The 18,711-nt window shown below is 34.0% G+C and overlaps 1 protein-coding gene across 1 annotated transcript; it reads right to left on the reverse strand.

Annotated features, from left to right (window-relative positions):
- Positions 1–15,532: 15,532 nt before the first annotated feature.
- Positions 15,533–17,678, reverse strand: LOC141689310 (uncharacterized). The gene is made up of 4 exons (XM_074493568.1): positions 17,235–17,678; positions 16,506–16,583; positions 16,087–16,204; positions 15,533–15,888 (listed from the first exon to the last, which is right to left on the reverse strand). Exons 1-4 carry the CDS (start codon positions 17,337–17,339, stop codon positions 15,860–15,862), a joined length of 330 nt encoding a protein of 109 aa, XP_074349669.1. The 5' UTR covers positions 17,340–17,678; the 3' UTR covers positions 15,533–15,859.
- Positions 17,679–18,711: the final 1,033 nt, after the last annotated feature.

An 18,711-nucleotide genomic window follows, 5' to 3' on the forward strand; every position in this document is an offset into this window, starting at 1 on the left:
ATGAACAACTTTATCTATATTTATCAATACCTTGAATGGTTCACTGAATTTAGGACTCAACTTGTCCCCTCTATTCATATTTATCCAATCGCTTTCAAAGTGAAGTTTTACTAACATTACTAGTCCTATTTCTATATTCATACTCTCCCTCGATACAATTTCGCTTCTTTCTTTATCTACTCTAAGCTACTTCAATCACTATCGTTATGCCCTTGGTGTGCTGGATTAACTTAGAATTCGAAAACTTCCTTTCTCCCACTTTATCTTTATAAAGTGGGGGCCTATACTTGCGTCAACATAAGGTTTGGTAAAGTGGCATTCTAAAGCTCACATCGATGATAAATGATCATCCCGGTTCTCCTTAAAACTCAACCTCTCAACATATCTCATATTTCCTGAATCGCTTCCTTACTCTGACCCTTTGTTTAAGGATGATAGGCGGTGCTCATTTTCAACTTAATATCCACACATTTAAACATCTCTTACTATTTTCCATCAGTTAAGGCTGAAAAGGTATCTCATATATTCACTTCTTATCACCTTTAGGTACTTGAACTTCATATTCCATTTTTTTCCCAATTCTTTTATTAACTCCTCAGGGTTCTTAATTAATCCAATCCTTTCTTTCTACACAAGGCATCTGTAACCATACGGCTTTGTTTAGGTAGTTGTTAATGGATTAACCAGAATCTTTTATTAACCTCTGTCAAAATTTCATACTTGAAAACTCAACGTATAGCTACTTTCCTTTCAACCTTTGGGAAAAATCCTTGGGCATTTCACACAGACTCTCTTATTCTCCGAATAGTTGAAGATATTATCAATAAATACAATTAGTACTCCTTTTACAACATGTTCCTTAATTCCTTATAGCCAACTGATACCCTTGTTATTTCACATAATATCACCAGATCTTGCAATGCTCTTAACTCATTTTGATCGTAATCTTTGTTATGTTCTCAGGTCGGATCTTAAGATAATTCTCGATACATAACACATTTCTTGAATTAAGTCTCATAAGTAATTAATTCTTTATAGAGGTCACTTATTCTTATTCGTTGTTTTGTTAAACTCCCGATACTCAGTACATACCCCCATAATGTCATTGTTTTTTTCCCTTAACATCATTGGTACATTTCACGATTCGCTTCTTGTAAAATCACTTCCCGGGTCTGCCTTATCCACTAGGCCTCCAATACTTCGCCTTACTTCTTTGACATGTCCAACACTTCCTAATCTATCTTGAAATTTCCTTCTTATACTTGGTTATCACTATTTTTCTTTAAATTTCCGTATATCTAGGCATTTCTTCAATAAATTATATACTTTATATTGTGAATTCCCTGTGGGATCTCATTTCTTAATCCTTCTACTTATAGCATCCAAGTGCTGGAAGAAAACCTGGGGATATCGTGATCGTTCTCCTGGGCGCATAAATTTCCTCTTATTAACTGCTAACATCGTGATCCATTATCTTCTCTTGACATCTCTTTATCTTTCCCTTAACAATTTTGACTGAAGGTTCATACTATCTATCCTTGCTCCTTTTAGATTATAAGCTCTGACTTTTAATTCCAACTTCTAAATTTCCATAGATAATTCTTCTGCTATAGTTTCTATGTTCGTTCTCTCATTTTTGCTTATCGCTTGCATCTACCTTTGCTTTTCTTCGTGAATACATATTTCAAACACTTATGGTCCATATAGATCTTACACATTTCTCCATATATATCTTGTTTCCCCAATCTTTCAAAGCGAATATTATTACTACTAGTCCCAAATTATGAGTAGGATACTTCTGCTTATGAGGTTTCGGTTGTCTGGATGTATATACGATAATTTTATTTTGTTGCATCAACACACATCCTATTCCCTTATGAGAAGTATCACTATAACTACCAAATTTCCTTGATACTTTCAAAGTGATAAAGCAGGTGTTGTAACCATTCTTTACTTTAATTCCACAAAACTTTCTTCACCCTTCTCCATTTCATATAACTTCTTGCTTTTCTTAGTTAGCTTCGTCAAAGGTATTGTGACTTTCAAGAAATCTTACATAAATTTTCGATAATAACCAGCCCATGATAACACTTCTTACTTTTGTTGGTGCTTTTGGTCTTCCTTCATTTATAGTAACTTTAATTCCTGTTGGATCTCCTTTTGCCTCCTCCTAACTGACTATTTATGCTAAGAATTATGCTTCCTGCTATTAAAGCTTTCGTCTTGTAAACTTTACATACAACTTCATTCTTCTCTGACTTCCCAGTTGTCATTAAATGCTTCGCATGGTCCTCCATTGACTTTAAGTAACACAAATACAACTCATCCAGATATTCCTGAAAGATTCTGTCCATCAAGTTTAAATATTATGGGTATATTGGTTAATTCAAATGACATCACTAGAACTTTATAGCAGCAGTACTTAGTTCTGAAAATTATCCTTAATATGTCCATAGGTTCAATCTCCAATTGGTAACGCCCAAATCTTAAATCAATTTTAGAAAATACTTTGCTTCTTCTGCTTGAGCAAACAAATCAGTAATTCGAGGTAACAGATACTTACTCTTGATAGTAAACTTTTTGAGCTTTCTTTAGTCGATGCATAATCTCATACTTCCATTTTATTATTACAATTAGTACCAGTGCACCTCATGGGATACACTGGGTCTAATCGCTCCTTTTTTTAACATCTCTTACATCTGCTTTGCTAATTTCCTCATTTTAACTGGTGCCATTTTGTGTAAGGCCTTGGTCACTGGCTTTGTTTCAGGTGTTAAGTCAATCACGAGATTCATTTCTCTATCTGGAGGAAATGTTAATAACTCATCTGGAAACATATCTTGAAACTCCTTAATTGCTATAAAATCTTCAAATTTTGTTTGCTTCTAACTTTTATTTATCTCATAATCACCATAATGCTCATATCTTGATCATCGTAATCATCGTTAACAAATTCTTTACTCTCCTTCTTCCTTTATTCCTCATCATATTCTCATTTGACGTCTTCGGGACTATCTCTTCATCATGACGGTTTGTCTGGGCATCATGCTTAAATAGTTAATCCATTCTTTAAAATAATGACAAATCCTTTTATCTCAAATGATATCAATTCTTCATAACTTACTGCCAGAAATCTCAATTCCACCATTGGTACTTACTTATTTAACAATTACACGTCCTTGATTTGCTAATCTTTCAGTCATAATCTTATCAATTCAACAGGGTAATTCATTTTATCAATAAAACCTTGAGGGATAAACAATTAAGTTGCTCTCACATCTTTCAATACTTTAACACATAAAGTATCCACAATAATCATTCACGTCATCACGTCCGTATTCAGAATAACATATTTTACAAGCAACTCGTAAACTCTCGTTCTTGGAGACGTATTCCTTATTGGAGTAGATTCCATTGGCTCTTAGTGGATCCTTCACTGGGGCTAGTGATTGCAATCCTTGCCATATGCCCTGGTCTCCTTTCCGTGCATAAGAGGTGGCTGGAACTTTGCCCACTTGGTTCATAATACGTTGATTTGTTTTGGAAAAAAAAACTCTTACAGAGAACGACGGTATAATGAAATAACTAGAAGGATTCTTTATTCAATAAACTTGAAGTTGAAAAGAAAGAAGAAACAATGGTTTGGATATGAATGAGACAACCACATTGGTACTTAAGATGGCCAGTCTTTCATACCATATGGCATATAACACATGATTAGGTGGCGTCCCACCCGACTCTTCGTCATTCTGACAAAGTGTCTCACCATAACACTGTTTGTCCCAATCAGAAAGCAAAACTTGAGGGAAACAATTAAATTTGAAAGGAATGCAATATCCTCCTTTTCGATATTATAGCAAAGAGATTATTTAAGAAAAGAAGTTCATACTTATTTAGGAATCAAAAAGGAATATATGCTGTAATATTGAAGACAAGAATGATACCATTGGTCACCATCCACATTTCACTTGTATTCATCTTTCGAGTTTGTTCATTCATATCCCAATTGTGTCATATAACAACTTTAAAAAAATGTACGCTGAAATGCCTTCGGAAATTAAGCATTATGGTAGATTCTTACTTGTTAAGTCTTACATCTTTAACATCGCACCCACACGTATAATACTTTAACAATTCGATCATAATGGCATTCTTACCAAATAACTTCGAGTTTCTTCTTTTTTTTAGTTAAAATAACCACGAATCATTTAAAATAACAATCATTTTGTTAATAATATTATTCTTTAGAAAAGTCTGGAAATCTTCCCAATCTTCTTCGATCACGCCCAGGCTCCTTTTAGATCACTGAATTCTTTAAATTTTAATGGTTTCTGCAACTGGATGAATGATTACTCCGTATGTGGATTCTGTTATTACTCTTGTCAAACAATATTTGCACCTTACCGCTAGGAATAATCAGCTTCTTCATTATCACGGGTTACTTTATTCTCTGAATTAACAATACTAAGTCTAAAAAAAAGTATCCTTCCAGGTAATCCGGGTCTTTTAACAAACAAGAAACTCAAGTAGTAACCTGACAACCAAGGTTTAAAACTTATTTTATTCAAAAAGGCTTTTAAAAATTTTGTAAGGGAAATTTTTTTATTTTTTTTTCGAAAACTTGTTTAAAAATTTTGAAAATCACAAATCTGGTTGTCCTTACTATATGAGTTGGTTGTTGCCCTTCCTACCTATCACAAGGTACCAAATTAAAGGAATGATCACATAAAGGTCCATTCAATTCAATCTACCTTCTCTCCTTTAGTGGGTCCATTTGTCTTCCTTAATCGATGATCCCCTCAATTATCGTGCATGTTATCATATTCGTAGCTTCACATCAAAACTTTCATACTGGTAATACTCCCATCATCAACTTTGCAATCGATAAGTAGAGCAGACTATCCAATAGTCAACAAGTCCGCTAATGTCACATCACCTTGTTGCTATAAGTATATCACATCGTCATAACACACTTATCTAAATTTAAGAAAGCTCCAGATCCATACTATTCCCTAACCCTCTTTCAAAACCCATCTAGCCCATTCCTCAAGCTAGTCAGGGGGCCTAGTCACTAATGGCTTCATTTAATCTGGTAGCAGCTATCCTTCGAAACACGTGAATCTTCTTTCTAAACTTCTTCTCACCTTTATCTATATCTCCAGTACTCACAGCCGATTGTCCAATAAAACAAGAATAAATAGATGGAGATTCTTAAATAGGTAGTCTCATATCAAGAGGTGGTAGAATAGCGTAAAATAACTTGAAGAGGGGCAACAGTCATAATAGAAGGTAATACCCTTAATATTGATGGAAGAACAAGGTGCAAATCAAATCTGGGAGAAGATGACGATCCTCGAACGGAAAGCTCCAAGCGATCAGATGATGCAGGGAAATCAGGATCTGCCATTGTCGTTGTCTGGAAATCGCGTCGCAATGTTAAGAATCCTGAATTGTAATACGAACCGTGTCGGAGACCTATTATGCAGTCGCACTAAACCTCACAACGTCTTATCTTTCGATTTCCTATTCCTAATCCTAACCCTCTACCCAATCCCGACAATCTAGGCTTGTTTCAGTTACTTATAACTTGTAGCTCTGATACCAACCTGTGGCGCCCTCCAAACTCGGGTCAGAAGTTGGGGGTCCACAACACATACATAATATATAAACCTGTATATGAAATATTCTTTACAATGACCCTGCTTTACATAACCACGGATCGCAACAGGTTAAAGTATGAAAACAAGCCACAACCTTAACTTTTATTACAACGTACCTAATCCCAACTAATTTAACTTACAACTGATAATAAAATTATTCTTATAATCTTATTATCTCACTACCGCAATAAGCTAATGCAAGCTCGATCCAACTCAATCTGGAATCCTAGCTCGCACATTGAACTGGGAAACCTCGCTATCAACCGTATCCTTCTTCACTGTAGAATACATAAAAAGATTCGCAAGAGTGAGCTAACTAGCTCAGCAAGTCACAATGACAATAATTGAGGTTAATCAATGATCAAACGAAATGATTCAGAGGAATCAAGTTTATTGCTAAACAATCATTAGAATTGGATATTCATTTTAAGTTTTAAAAACCAAGGTTAGGCTGCTGATCAGTCACGCACTAACCCCAAGCAAGCACACAACACTGCTTTAATTACTGGATCAAAGGCACACATTGGCCTAACTTGACCATTGGTATGGTCTGACCACGAATCTGGTCCACATATATAAAACTATCCAATCCTAAAGCAGTTCAATATGATAAACAATATAATTCGATAAAACAAGATCATAATCAATGATGATTAAACACTTGAATAAAAATGTAAGGAAACTCATGGATATCTCAAGGGTATATCAGGGTATGTATAGGAAACGGTTTTCACTTTATAAAATGATCAGGTATTAGACGAATACTGATTTTTCAAGGTATAGTTCTTTGATGTTATAAAGAATAGTTGGGGTATAAAAGTTTTTGCGTTTTCAACCAATTTTGTTCCATTGTTTGGTGTTTGATAGTTATACAATTGGGGAGTAGTCTCATACTTGTGTGATTTGGTATCTGAAAATCAACAAAGGATGGTTTATGAAAAATTTAAGGCTTACGGCTCAAGAATCAAATGAGGTGATTCGGGTTCAAGGTTGTATGATTCAAAGTACTTACAGTATAAAACAGAGCAATTTTGAATACTTATCAATATTTCACGAGAGAATTTAGGAACGTTTGCATTATATCTTGAAAAAGGTTTAGAAGTACTTGCCTTACAGGGCTTTATAACTATTACTGATCAACTCTGAGCCGACTCTATCGCTCAAGCTTTAACGTCTAACCACTAGATCACATTGGATTCGACTCCGACACTCGGGTTTTTCTGCTGAAACTCTACTGAGCTCGTCGACTTACTATTAGGTCATCTTTAGTCCAACGTCCACTTTCGGTTTCCCGACTAGAACCTACAGGATCGAAATACTCTATGTTAGACACCCAGTTATGCTTGACATATCCTCGCTACAATCTACCTATACGATAGCATATTCTGACTCGTAATTATTCATATTATAATACCACATACGACAATTAGGGTTCACGTTCTCGAAATCGATTCAGTGTTCATTTTTAGAAAATACGTATACTCGTCATTTTACGAAATTAAGGTTACTGAGTTTTGGAAAAAACATTCACCACAACATACAATCAAGTTCGTATAAAGTATAAGTATATATATTCACTTGACGTGCCGATAATTACTAGATACGCTCCTACATTTCCATAGTTGATTTCCCGGAAATTGGGCAACGTCTCCTTTGTTTATCGGACTACCCATCGAAACATCAATCGACGTCAAACCACAAAGTTTACAACAATAACAACTACAATAATTCACCAATTACCGATACAATTCAATAATTACAACCAACTCAACCATCCCGATTCAATATTTACTAATTAATTAATTTGATCCAGAATAAGAACACAACACAAATTTTATTTATTAAAAATATTAGGACTCAGAATCGTGTCATCACAGTCCACCGTCAACTCATCGGAATTCATCGTTGACGGCGGTAAAATCCGGAGGTACCCGAATTGGGTTTCCAGTCACAGATTTCACCGATTAAAATTAATAATTCCCGCACAAAATTATTTTTATCATGAATACTTGATCAATAATTTTCTGTAAAAAGAATTAAAAATTCCGTTTGGAATTAACCATACGAATCAACACAGGGAATTAACCAATAGAACACACAGCACACACGCGCTATACGCGCCAACCGGAAACACAGGGTATCACCGGAAAATCGGCGAACGGCCACAACACAGAGTCCACCCACCTGCTGAACACACACAATACACAGAGAAACACACACACATGTCGCACACACAGAAAATCGCACGCATATATAGATACACTAATATATATATATATATATATATATATATATATATATATATACGATCGGGTGAAACCACCAGCCTCACTAGGGTTTAGACGGCGGCGGAGACCTCGAACCACAGGGAATCAGGAGAACAACGAGCGAAAAGCCCAGGGAGAGAGCAAAGAAGTAGGCGAGAGATCAAAAATAAAAGGGATGACAATTGAGATGGAAGTGAGTGAGGAAAGAACACAGGGTCTGTGTTGTTTCTTTCTTTCTGTTTTTTTAATTGGGAGGCTTCCACGTATCCGATGCTCAACAAAAATAAGACGCGTGTCCCGTCCTTCCCGCAAGTCCCGTTTTTAATTCGAAATTTGCAATATAACGTATTAAATTACCCTTGAAATGAATTCAGAAAATTTCAAGAATAGTATTAAAATTTTCTAAAAATCCCGATACTAATAAAATAAAATTTTCATAATTTTTAAAATATTTTTGAAAGGCAACTCATACCCGCATTTTATAATTAACGAACCGAGCTGCACTTAAAACAAATTCATAAAACCACGAAAGTAGTTGTAAAATGTTATAAATATCCCGAAGTTTATAAAAACATAAATTTCGTAATTTTAAAATAATTTCTGAAATGCAATTTATACCCGCTTTTCTCAAATAAACGAATCAACGCGCGAGTAAAGTTAATGCCAAAATTCTTAAAATTATTTTAAAATTCCCGGAATATTCCCAACTTGAATAAATATGAGTTTTATAATTTTTAAAAAATTCTAGAATTAAATATGGATTTTACCAATAAAAGTAATCGGAAAATCATTTAAAGATAAATAATTAATAAAATTTTGATTTCTCAATTTTATAAAATCCTAAAAATAATTAATGTAATTATAGAACCATAAAAACAATTTTAAAGACATTCCAAATATTTATGCAATTAATTTTGCACTAAAACCACTTTTGAAATTAAAAACAATTCAATACGACTTCATAATTAATCACGTGAACAACCCGGTACACTATAATTCACACATAGATAATAATCAAACAACACATAGTGGTCAAAACCAATACACATATTTTATTTATTTAATAATTTCCATAATCACATATTTAAATAATTCAAAAAAAATACACGAGTCATACTTCAAATCTTGGATAATAAGAAGAGGGTGATATTTCGAGGGAATAAGCAAGAGAAGAAGTTCTTAACGATAGCTCCAGTGAAGAAGTTATTGCGTCAGAATTGTGAAGCGTATTTGGCCCATGTGATAGACACCAACAAGGAAGTTCCAGCACTAGAGGAAATTCCAGTTGTCAATGAGTTTTCAGATGTCTTTCCAGATGATCTTCCAGGATTACCTCCCGACAGAGAAATTCAGTTTCCAATTGATCTAGCACCCGGAACAGAACCAGTTTCTAAAGCTCCGTACCGGATGGCACCAATGGAGATGAAGGAATTGGAAACTCAGTTACAAGATCTTTTGGAGAAAGAAGTTATAAGACCCAGTGTATCCCCGTGGGGCGCACCAGTACTGTTTGTCAAGAAGAATGACGGGAGTATGTGACTATGCATTGACTATCGGGAATTGAATAAGCTGACCATTAAGAACAAGTACCTGTAACCAAGGATCGATGATTTATTTAACCAATTAAGAGGCGTTGTATGGTTTTCTAAAATTGATTTAAGATCCGGATATCATCAACTGAAGATCAAGCCAGAAGATATTCCGAAGACCGCATTCAGAACCAGATATGGGCATTATAAATTTCTAGTGATGGTATTTGGATTAACCAACGCACCAGCAGCTTTCATGGATCTAATGAATCGAGTATTCAAGAAGTATTTGGATAAACTCGTGATCGTGTTTATAGATGACATTTTGATCTATTCCAAAACAGAAGAAGAACATGCACAACATTTAAGGATAGTTCTTGAGATACTGTGACAGGAGAAATTATATGCAAAATTTTCCAAGTGTGAATTTTGGTTAAAAGAAGTACGATTTCTTGGGCACGTGATTAGCAATAAAGGAGTGGAAGTGGATCCAGCAAAGATTGAAGCCATAATCAACTGGGAGAGACCAAAGACACCAACAGAAGTACGAAGTTTCATGGGATTGGCAGGTTACTACAGAAGATTCGTGCAAGATTTTTCGAAGATAGCTACGCCGTTGACAAATATGGTGGCCGACGCACTGAGCAGAAAAGAAAGGTTGAATATGATCACTTCATCCGAGGAATTGATCAAGGAGTTTGAGAATCTTGAAATAGAGGTCAGTATCCCAAGTATGTCTACAGAGGTGTTATGTGCAATGTCTTTTCAACCAGAACTATTAGAGAAGATAAGAAGATGTCAGGAAGAAGTAATAAGCCACGAACGAGACAGTTTGACAGGAGAAGAGATAGGGAGTCAAAAGGATGATAAAGGGATATTAAGATTTTCTTTCAGAATATGGATACCCAATGTAGCCCAGCTGAAAGATGAAATTCTTCGAGATGCTCACAACTCCAGATATTCGATTCATCCCGGGAGTACGAAGATGTACAGAGATTTAAGAGGAAACTTTTGGTGGCCAAATATGAAGAAGGAAATTGCAAAATGGGTAATCAAGTGTTACACTTGCCAGTGAGTCAAAGCGGAACATCAAAGGCCCAGTGGACTGATACAGCCATTGGACATTCCAGAATGGAAGTGGGAACATATCGCAATGGATTTTATAGTTGGATTACCGAGGACCAGGGCAACTCATGATGCTATTTGGGTTATAATTGACAAATTGACGAAGTCAGTGCATTTTCTTCCTATCAACGAGAGATTCTCAATGGATAAATTGGTTCGGGTATATCTGAAGGAAATTATGACACGATATGGGGTTCCAGTATCCATTGTTTCAGACAGAGATCCTCGATTTAATTCAATATTTTGGAGAAGTTTTCAAGATTATCTCGGAATGAAGCTGAATATGAGTACCGCGTATCATCCGCAGACAGACGGTCGAAGTGAAAGGATAATTCAGACCATATAAGATATGCTAAGGGTATATGCACTAGATTTTGAAGGGAGTTGGGACGAACATTTGCCATTAGTTGAATTCTCCTACAACAACAGTTATCATTCCAGTATTGGGATGCCGCCTTATGAAGCTTTATACGGGAGAAGATACAGATCTCCAATATGTTGGGAAGAAGTTGGTGAGAGAAAAATTTTGGGTCCAGAATTGATCCAACAGACGAAAGAGAAAATAGAACTCATTCGGAAACGATTAGTAGCAGCTCAAGATCGTCAACGCAAATATACTGATCCTACCAGAAAGGACATGGAATTTGAAATTGGTGAGGCAGTGCTATTGAAGGTTTCACCTTGGAAGGGTTTATCAAGATTTGGGAAGAAAGGAATGCTGAGTCCGCGTTATATTGGCCCTTTTGAGATTTTGAGGCGTGTGGGAAAGGTTGCTTACGAGTTAGCGTTACCACCTCACATGCAGTATATTCACAACGTGTTCCATGTATGATAAATATTGAAGCGTTATTTGCCTGATTCGAATCATGTGATAGAATATGGGCTAATCGAGACTCAGCCAGATTTATCTTTTGTTGACCAACCAGTACAAATTTCTGATAAGAAAGAAAGAGTGCTTAGGAATAAGTCCGGGTCGTTAGTACGAGTCTTATGGAGGAATCCCAAGGTTGAAGAGTCGACTTGGGAGTTTAAAAGTGAAATGTGATCCAAGTATCCTCATTTGTTTTCTTAGGCTGATTCTGGGGACAGAATCCTGTGAAGGGGGGGAAGGATGTAATATCCGAGAAAAATATGTGAATATTATATGTTAAATGAGTAAATATTATATATTTTATAAATTTGAAATGATTATTGCCATGATATTAGATGTTACAGTTATTATGTGTGTTTTTGTGCGGGCTAGAAAATTTTTCAATTGATTAATATATGCTTAAACTGCAATTATATGAATCTATCTGCAATCGGGACGGGGGTTTATTAGCGTCTTTATTAAGGTACTCGTTTTATTTCATCTTATGCGTGTTTGAATATATTTTAGGTGTTTTCAGGATTTTCTGGTAATTTAGGAGTCGTTCCTGTTTTTCAAAAAATCAACGGACCGGGTCCCCACCGGGACATTAAAGTCCACAGCATTCGTATTTTTATTTTTATAAAATTACTCGTAATTCAACACCCCAATATCTTCGCATTTTTTAATTATTCTCAATTTTTGGGGAATTTTGACATTAATTTTATATTTTATCATTTTTTTAAAATTATTCCCCGTAATTATTATTTTGGGGTCTAATTATTATAATTAGGGGATAAAAACACCCTTAATTTATTTTAGAGTATTAATTTTTACACTAATATAAATAGCTGGACAGATTTTTTATTCATTTTTATTTTATAAAAAAAATTTAGAAAATCAAGAAATAGGTTGTGTTGGTGAAGAACAATCTAGAAATTAATCCCTAGATTTGAAGGTGATTCTGTTGTCTGATTTGATCATGTGAGTAACCAAAACAATCCTCTTGATCTCTACTTTCTATTCATACCATCAATTTCGTGTTTTGTTGATTTGATTTTCAATTCATTTTTTTAGGTTTTATGCTCGAATTAGGGGTTTATGATTCATGAATTTTTTGGTTGTTTTGTTGATTTCAGTAGCTCTATATGAAGTTCAAGAATGATTTTGTGTATTCAATTGAGTAATATAACCCTTGGGCGTAGTTGTTCATATTCTAGGATTTATGCAGATTTTATTTTAATCATTTTTGAATTTGTAGTAAGCTGAGGTTAATGTGATGATAGGGGTTAGATTATATGAGTGTTAAGCTTTATTTAAAGCTATTATGCAATTTTTCGTTTATAAAATCGTTACTTTGGATTTTGGCCGGAAATTTCTTTAATTTAGCCGGAGAATTCAATAGAGGTATTGTTTGGATTGGATAATGGTAGAGGTGAATTGCTTGTGTGATTTTGAATGGAATGGAGGGTTGAATCAAAGAAAACGATCTTGTTTTGATGTTGAATCGCGCTCGCCAGACCTGGGTATTGAGCTCGCCGATGGCAGGAGCGGCGTTGGCCAGAGAAGACGCAGCAGGGGCGGTTGAAGGCGACTGGGGGCTGGGTCGTGTTTTTGTTGTCACGGGGAAGAAGAACCCGAAATTTCCCGATCGAAATTGTTGTGTTTGGAGGGGGACAAGGTTTGCCGGAACCTGGGTAAAGCCGCCGGATTTTAACCGGTCGGCGAAACACGGTTACTGTTCTTCAGAACCCGGAGTCAACTCGAGTGGTTGAACCGGTTTTGATCCTTCAGACTCAAATTGAATTCCTGATATTTGTTTCTAAATAATTAGTTATTTAGTATATTTTTAGAAAATCAAAAATGAGTTTTTATTAATTCTAAAAATCTTTTCTTTTAATTTCAAAAAAATCATTTTAGTATTATTTTAAATTCTAAATATTATTTACTTAATTATTTTAAATTCCTAAAATTGTTTTCTTTTATTATTTTCAAAAATATAATTTGATTTAATTATTTATAATTTATTTTAGTTAATTAATTATGAGTTTAATTGATTGATTAATTCATTTAATTAATTAATTTTATTTATAAATAGTTAAATAAATATAAATTATTTATAACTAATTCAAATAATTCCTAAAAATTATTTTTAAGCTTTTAATGATTATATTTTGGTATTTAAAAGTCAATTAATGTTATTATTGATTGATTTAATTCCATTTAATTCTTATTTTATTTGTAATAATTAAAATGTTCGTCCGTTTAATAGGAAACGAACGTGTACAGACTCAGAAAAATATTACGCTTTCAATAAAAATACTTTTAAGTCCTAATTTATTTTGTATTGCAATGACATTTGATTTGTGTATAAGTTTGAATCGGTATTTGATTGGTAAATGCTAATATTGACCTGATTTTAATTCTGAACACACTGAGACATATCTTTTAACGATCTGACTTATATGTTACATGAAATATGTGATTACATGTTATACGAATACCAGGATTACGTGCTATGTGATATGCATGCTACCTGTTTACAGTTTTAAAATGTCATGCTTAGTTATAAACGATCGGGTAGATGTCGAGACGTATAATTACGTCGATTGAGTTTGGTTCTGTCAGTTTAGATAGAACTTTTGTTTATAGAATCGAGTAGCAAGGAGTGCAATCAAGTACTAGACGGAGTTGGTAGCCAGCAGTTATAAGCCTTGGTTTTAGTGAAAAGTTATTGAGCATACCAGGCAAGTATTCTCCCCTATTCTAAATTCCGAATAGTTTATTGTTTTACATATTCAAAATATAAGAACTGTTTATAAATACTCTGATAGCGCATTGAATATCAATACTCCTAGATTTAATGACATTCTCTTATTCTAACAATCATTCTTCTAGAACCAATCTTTTGATTCGATAGATAGTGAATAACTATACTATCCAGATATACTCTATACAGTGAAACTTTGAGTTGAGATTAGCGAATAACTAATTGTTCTGGTTATTTCACCATCAGTTGTTGAGATAACTCCGGACCATGTGACATGGGGAGTTGAATAGATAAGGATGTCATTGATCCGACTCCTTTAAAAAAATTGATTTGGTGAATTGGTTATTGGTTAGCGTAAGAGGCCGAGGCACCGGTCCAGCGTGAGCTGTTATGCGAAAGTGTAATATCTTGCTAGGCGAATATATGCCTTTTCATGGATATCCAATAGGTATGATATGGTTGCGGGATATCGATACCTATATTTACGGTATGGCTGCGAGATACCAGTGTTGTTTCATGACTGATCATCAGGAACATCATAATAGTGCATAATGGTATTTGATTAAAATGTCGCTTAAACTTTAAAGTTTATATCAGCTTTAATTTTTACTCAGATATTGTTATTGTTGTTCACTTACAAACTTCATATCACTTGCTGAGCATCTCTTCGCTCATACTTGTTTATTAATCTAATCTTTCATCTAATCCAGAGCAGGCTTGAGTTCCATGTTTGATCAGAAGTCAAGTGTTTGTAGATAGTTTGGTGTGTTTTCCAAGTAGGCTGTTTTGGTACGCTTGAATAGTCTAGAGGTTTGTAATAAAAATTGGAATAATCTGTAAAACTAATTAGACTTATGGTTTGTAATAACAGTTGTATTAGTGCCTGTTCCATACTATAACCTATGATCGATCCAGTGCATGCAAGGGCTCATATTTATTATATTATTCCGCTGGGATTATTTTATTATAGTCTAGTGGCTAGTGACCCCCAGATGTAGACCCCGGGTTTGGAGGGCATCATAGTTAGTCCTTAACGGTACTATTCAAGTCCTTTTGTAAGAATGTTAGACTACATTTTGAATATTTCCAGAATCTAAACAGGTCTGTACTAAGAGGGAAACATTAGAATTGAAATCAGTTAAAGACTTAAATGTTGCTTATAGTTATATCCATCGTGATAAGCCTACACACAAACAGAGAAAGAAAAACCTTCAAGCTATATATACAAAAAAAATGATCTTCCAAGTAAAATAGAACTGATATGCAGAATTTCATGAAATATGGTACCATGCAATAAACTTCCGTGGAGATAGAATAATTAGCATATTTATTAGATAACACGCAATTATATCTATAATAAAGAAGAGCTAAACTTAAATATGATTTGTTTGAAAATATAAATTACAATTCAGACTATCTAATCTTTACGCATCCCATAAATTATTTAGGTACAAATGTTACAGCTATGTGATCATAGTATCATACCCCCACTAAGAAATGTCGCCTCTTAAGAATACAACTGCTTCTATAAACTCTAGATAAAGTTTCTGAATGGATTGAGGTATCTCACTAAAATTTAGTTTATTTACCCGAGTAGATTATTATCAAGCTTCAAACATAAGAGATTAGATAGTGACTTCAAAACTGCACTTGGCCAGACTTTAATCTTGTTTCTTGATAGAATCAAAACCTGCACATGATATATATAAATCAAGATCAAAATCACAACTTCAAGTAGCCCATCTAGTCAATAACAGGAATTTGACACTTCTTTGGCAACTCAGTATCAGGGAACACCCTGTACTAGATGTTTACTATACACTAGAGCAAACCACAATTTTAAGGGAAAAATAAGGATGAAGTTTAACCCCGTGTCATTTTTCCCCACCTGGACTCTCTTGATCTTTGTGACCATAGACCGTCTCTAAACATTCTTTAGCTCTGTGAACTTTAGATTGAAGATAACAGCTCCCCTCGGCATTTCTTTCAAATAAAGTATCATATTTCTGTTCAGAATGAAGAAAATACTCTTATTCAAATGATGAATTTATTAGAGATTTTTGAGAGGAAACATCAAAATTTTACATATATAGCTAATATATAAATGAGATATGGTTATAAAGAACATAAATAAATATCAATGTAACAAGATAATATTTCTTTTTAAAGCATCCGGATAATCTTATATTAGAGTTAGTTTTTCTGTTTCTCAAAGGAACCAGAAACTGCAGCGAGCTAACCTTTTTTCTTTGCTAATTAAATCTAGCTAACTTTCTCTAATTTTTTGAAAAAAGAAAAAATACACACCAAGAATTTTCCTAGCCTCCTGCTCTGTGATTGTTTTTCTTCATTAACGGACATTCTGCAGTGTCTCCTGAGCAACACCTGCCAGTACAAACTTCCAATTTACTAATCTACCAATTTATAGGCCAATAATCAAGAATCCCTTGGAAAGATGCTGTGAATTCGTATACGCGTATATATTTCTAATATTATTTTATTGCAATTGACGTAGTATAAGTTGCACGTCTATCATCGCATTTTTCTAATTCATAATTTAATGACCTCCAATATAAAATATTTCTACAACATTGTCGCTCGCCATTAGCATTTAGAAGTACTAGTAACATTGAAACACAACATGTCAACAGCAAGCATTTAGAAATACTAGTAACACAAAATGCCTAACAGTACATTAAAATATAATACAGAAGTGATCTGACAAGATGTTTGTAGCAATAAGCATATTTTCTAGTATATTATTTAGCAGCGCAAATCTAATACTCCCTCCGTCCTTTTGATTTGTTATCAAAAGGATTGAGCATAAAGATTAAGAAATATGTATAAATATCAGTTAGAACACCCTGTCAAAGATTACGAGCTCCTTACCAAATTAACTAAATTGAGATACTGATTTCTAAATTACACCCCCCTCTCTCCCCCTCCATCCGTATTTATCTCTTTAGCTTTATCTCTCTCTCACTTTCATATACACAGAGACACAAGCAACTTAACACACATACACAGACAAATTACCTGGTAGCAAGAGACAGGAATATCGACAATACAACTACGGTTACCATTCAGATTACTACCGCCAATACCATTACCAGTACCACTACTCTTCTCAATCACAAACATATTCCCATTCACATCACTCCTCGCAGCCGCCTTCACTCTCCATCTCCTCCGCTTTCCGTACACATTCAAAACCCTAATTGAATCAAATCTAAACCTAGATGAAACCCAATTGATTTGAACTCGAATTTGCTATTAAATGTGCCCGCGTTCAAAATTGTTTAAACCCTAATTGAGCTTGACCGATAGAGATAATGTCAAGAGAAAGAGCGAATAGAGAGAAAACTGAGAGGAAGGAAGGAAGGAGAACGTGAGAAACTAGGGGCCATTGAATGAAGAAGGAAGGAGATAGGTGAGAAACCGAAAGTGAATCCCTAAAATTATTTTTCCCCTATTATCTGAATATTTCAGTTCTCTAAAATATAGTGGCCCTATCCAATTTTTCAGCAGCCCATATTAATTCATTTTTTAATTATATAAATTTTATAATATTGTTGAATGATAGATATCTATGATTTATTAAATCATAGATATTATGAATATTATCATAAATTTATTTAATTAAATAAATATGAAAAAATAATAGTACTACAGGGTATTATTTTTTATAAAATATTTTAGGGATATCAATTAATTTTTTTATTTTATTAAATTAATTATAAAATACTTCATTTAATTTTTAAATTATAATAAAATATTTCAATTTCTATAAATTTAAGAATAATTTGTTTATCTTTTGGGCTTTCATTTTATAAGAAACTCTACAAATTATTTTATTCAAATATACTACTTTGAAAGAAAAAATTAATTTTAAATTCAAATTAAAAAAAATCAACCACTTATGGCAACACGGTCTATGTGTTGCAATAGAGAAGACATATATGTCAATACCAAAGATTTATTGATCTATTGCAACATGTTATTATACCTATCGCAACACCAAAATCTGGGTGTTGTGATAGAGCCATAATTTCATACCTATTGCAACGTTTTCTAAGGCAACACCAGGAAAAAACGTGCAAATAGGTCATCTATGGCGTAGTGTTAGCAAAAAAAAGGTAAATTTATAAAGTATCATCATAGAAAAGTTGCCAAACCATTTTTGCTACTTGTATTGTGACATTTAACTCATAAGAGATGATAGAAAAATAAGTGAGGAGAACTATATAATACCCATGAAAGCAGTAGTCACTAGTACTAGCACCATATATTTGTAATGTTTTTGGCCAAAAGACATACTACCCTTTCTTCATCAGAGTCCTCGCCATCCTCATCATCATCGTAATCGTTTCCATTCTCACCATCTATATTCTTTTTTTTCTTCACACATCTAGTGTGTGTCAATAAAAATACCTGATCTACAGTCGGCTCTCGATTATACTTCATTTTCTATAAAATTGTATTTATTGCAAACATTAGAGCAAGTGATAATAAT

This window comes from Apium graveolens, chromosome 10 (assembly GCF_009905375.1).
Source record: "Apium graveolens cultivar Ventura chromosome 10, ASM990537v1, whole genome shotgun sequence".
NCBI lineage: Eukaryota > Viridiplantae > Streptophyta > Magnoliopsida > Apiales > Apiaceae > Apium > Apium graveolens.

Bases quoted from the DNA above. Each gene is read 5' to 3' on its own strand.
- LOC141689310 (XM_074493568.1), bottom strand. From the start codon at position 17,339: ATGTTTGTGATTGAGAAGAGTAGTGGTACTGGTAATGGTATTGGCGGT. The intron at 16,205-16,505 runs GTGTGTATTTTT...CATTCTGAACAG, and splicing joins GGAGGCTAGGAAAATTCTTG to AAATATGATACTTTATTTGA. The intron at 15,889-16,086 runs GTGGGGAAAAAT...TATCATGTGCAG, and splicing joins CAAAGATCAAGAGAGTCCAG to GTTTTGATTCTATCAAGAAA.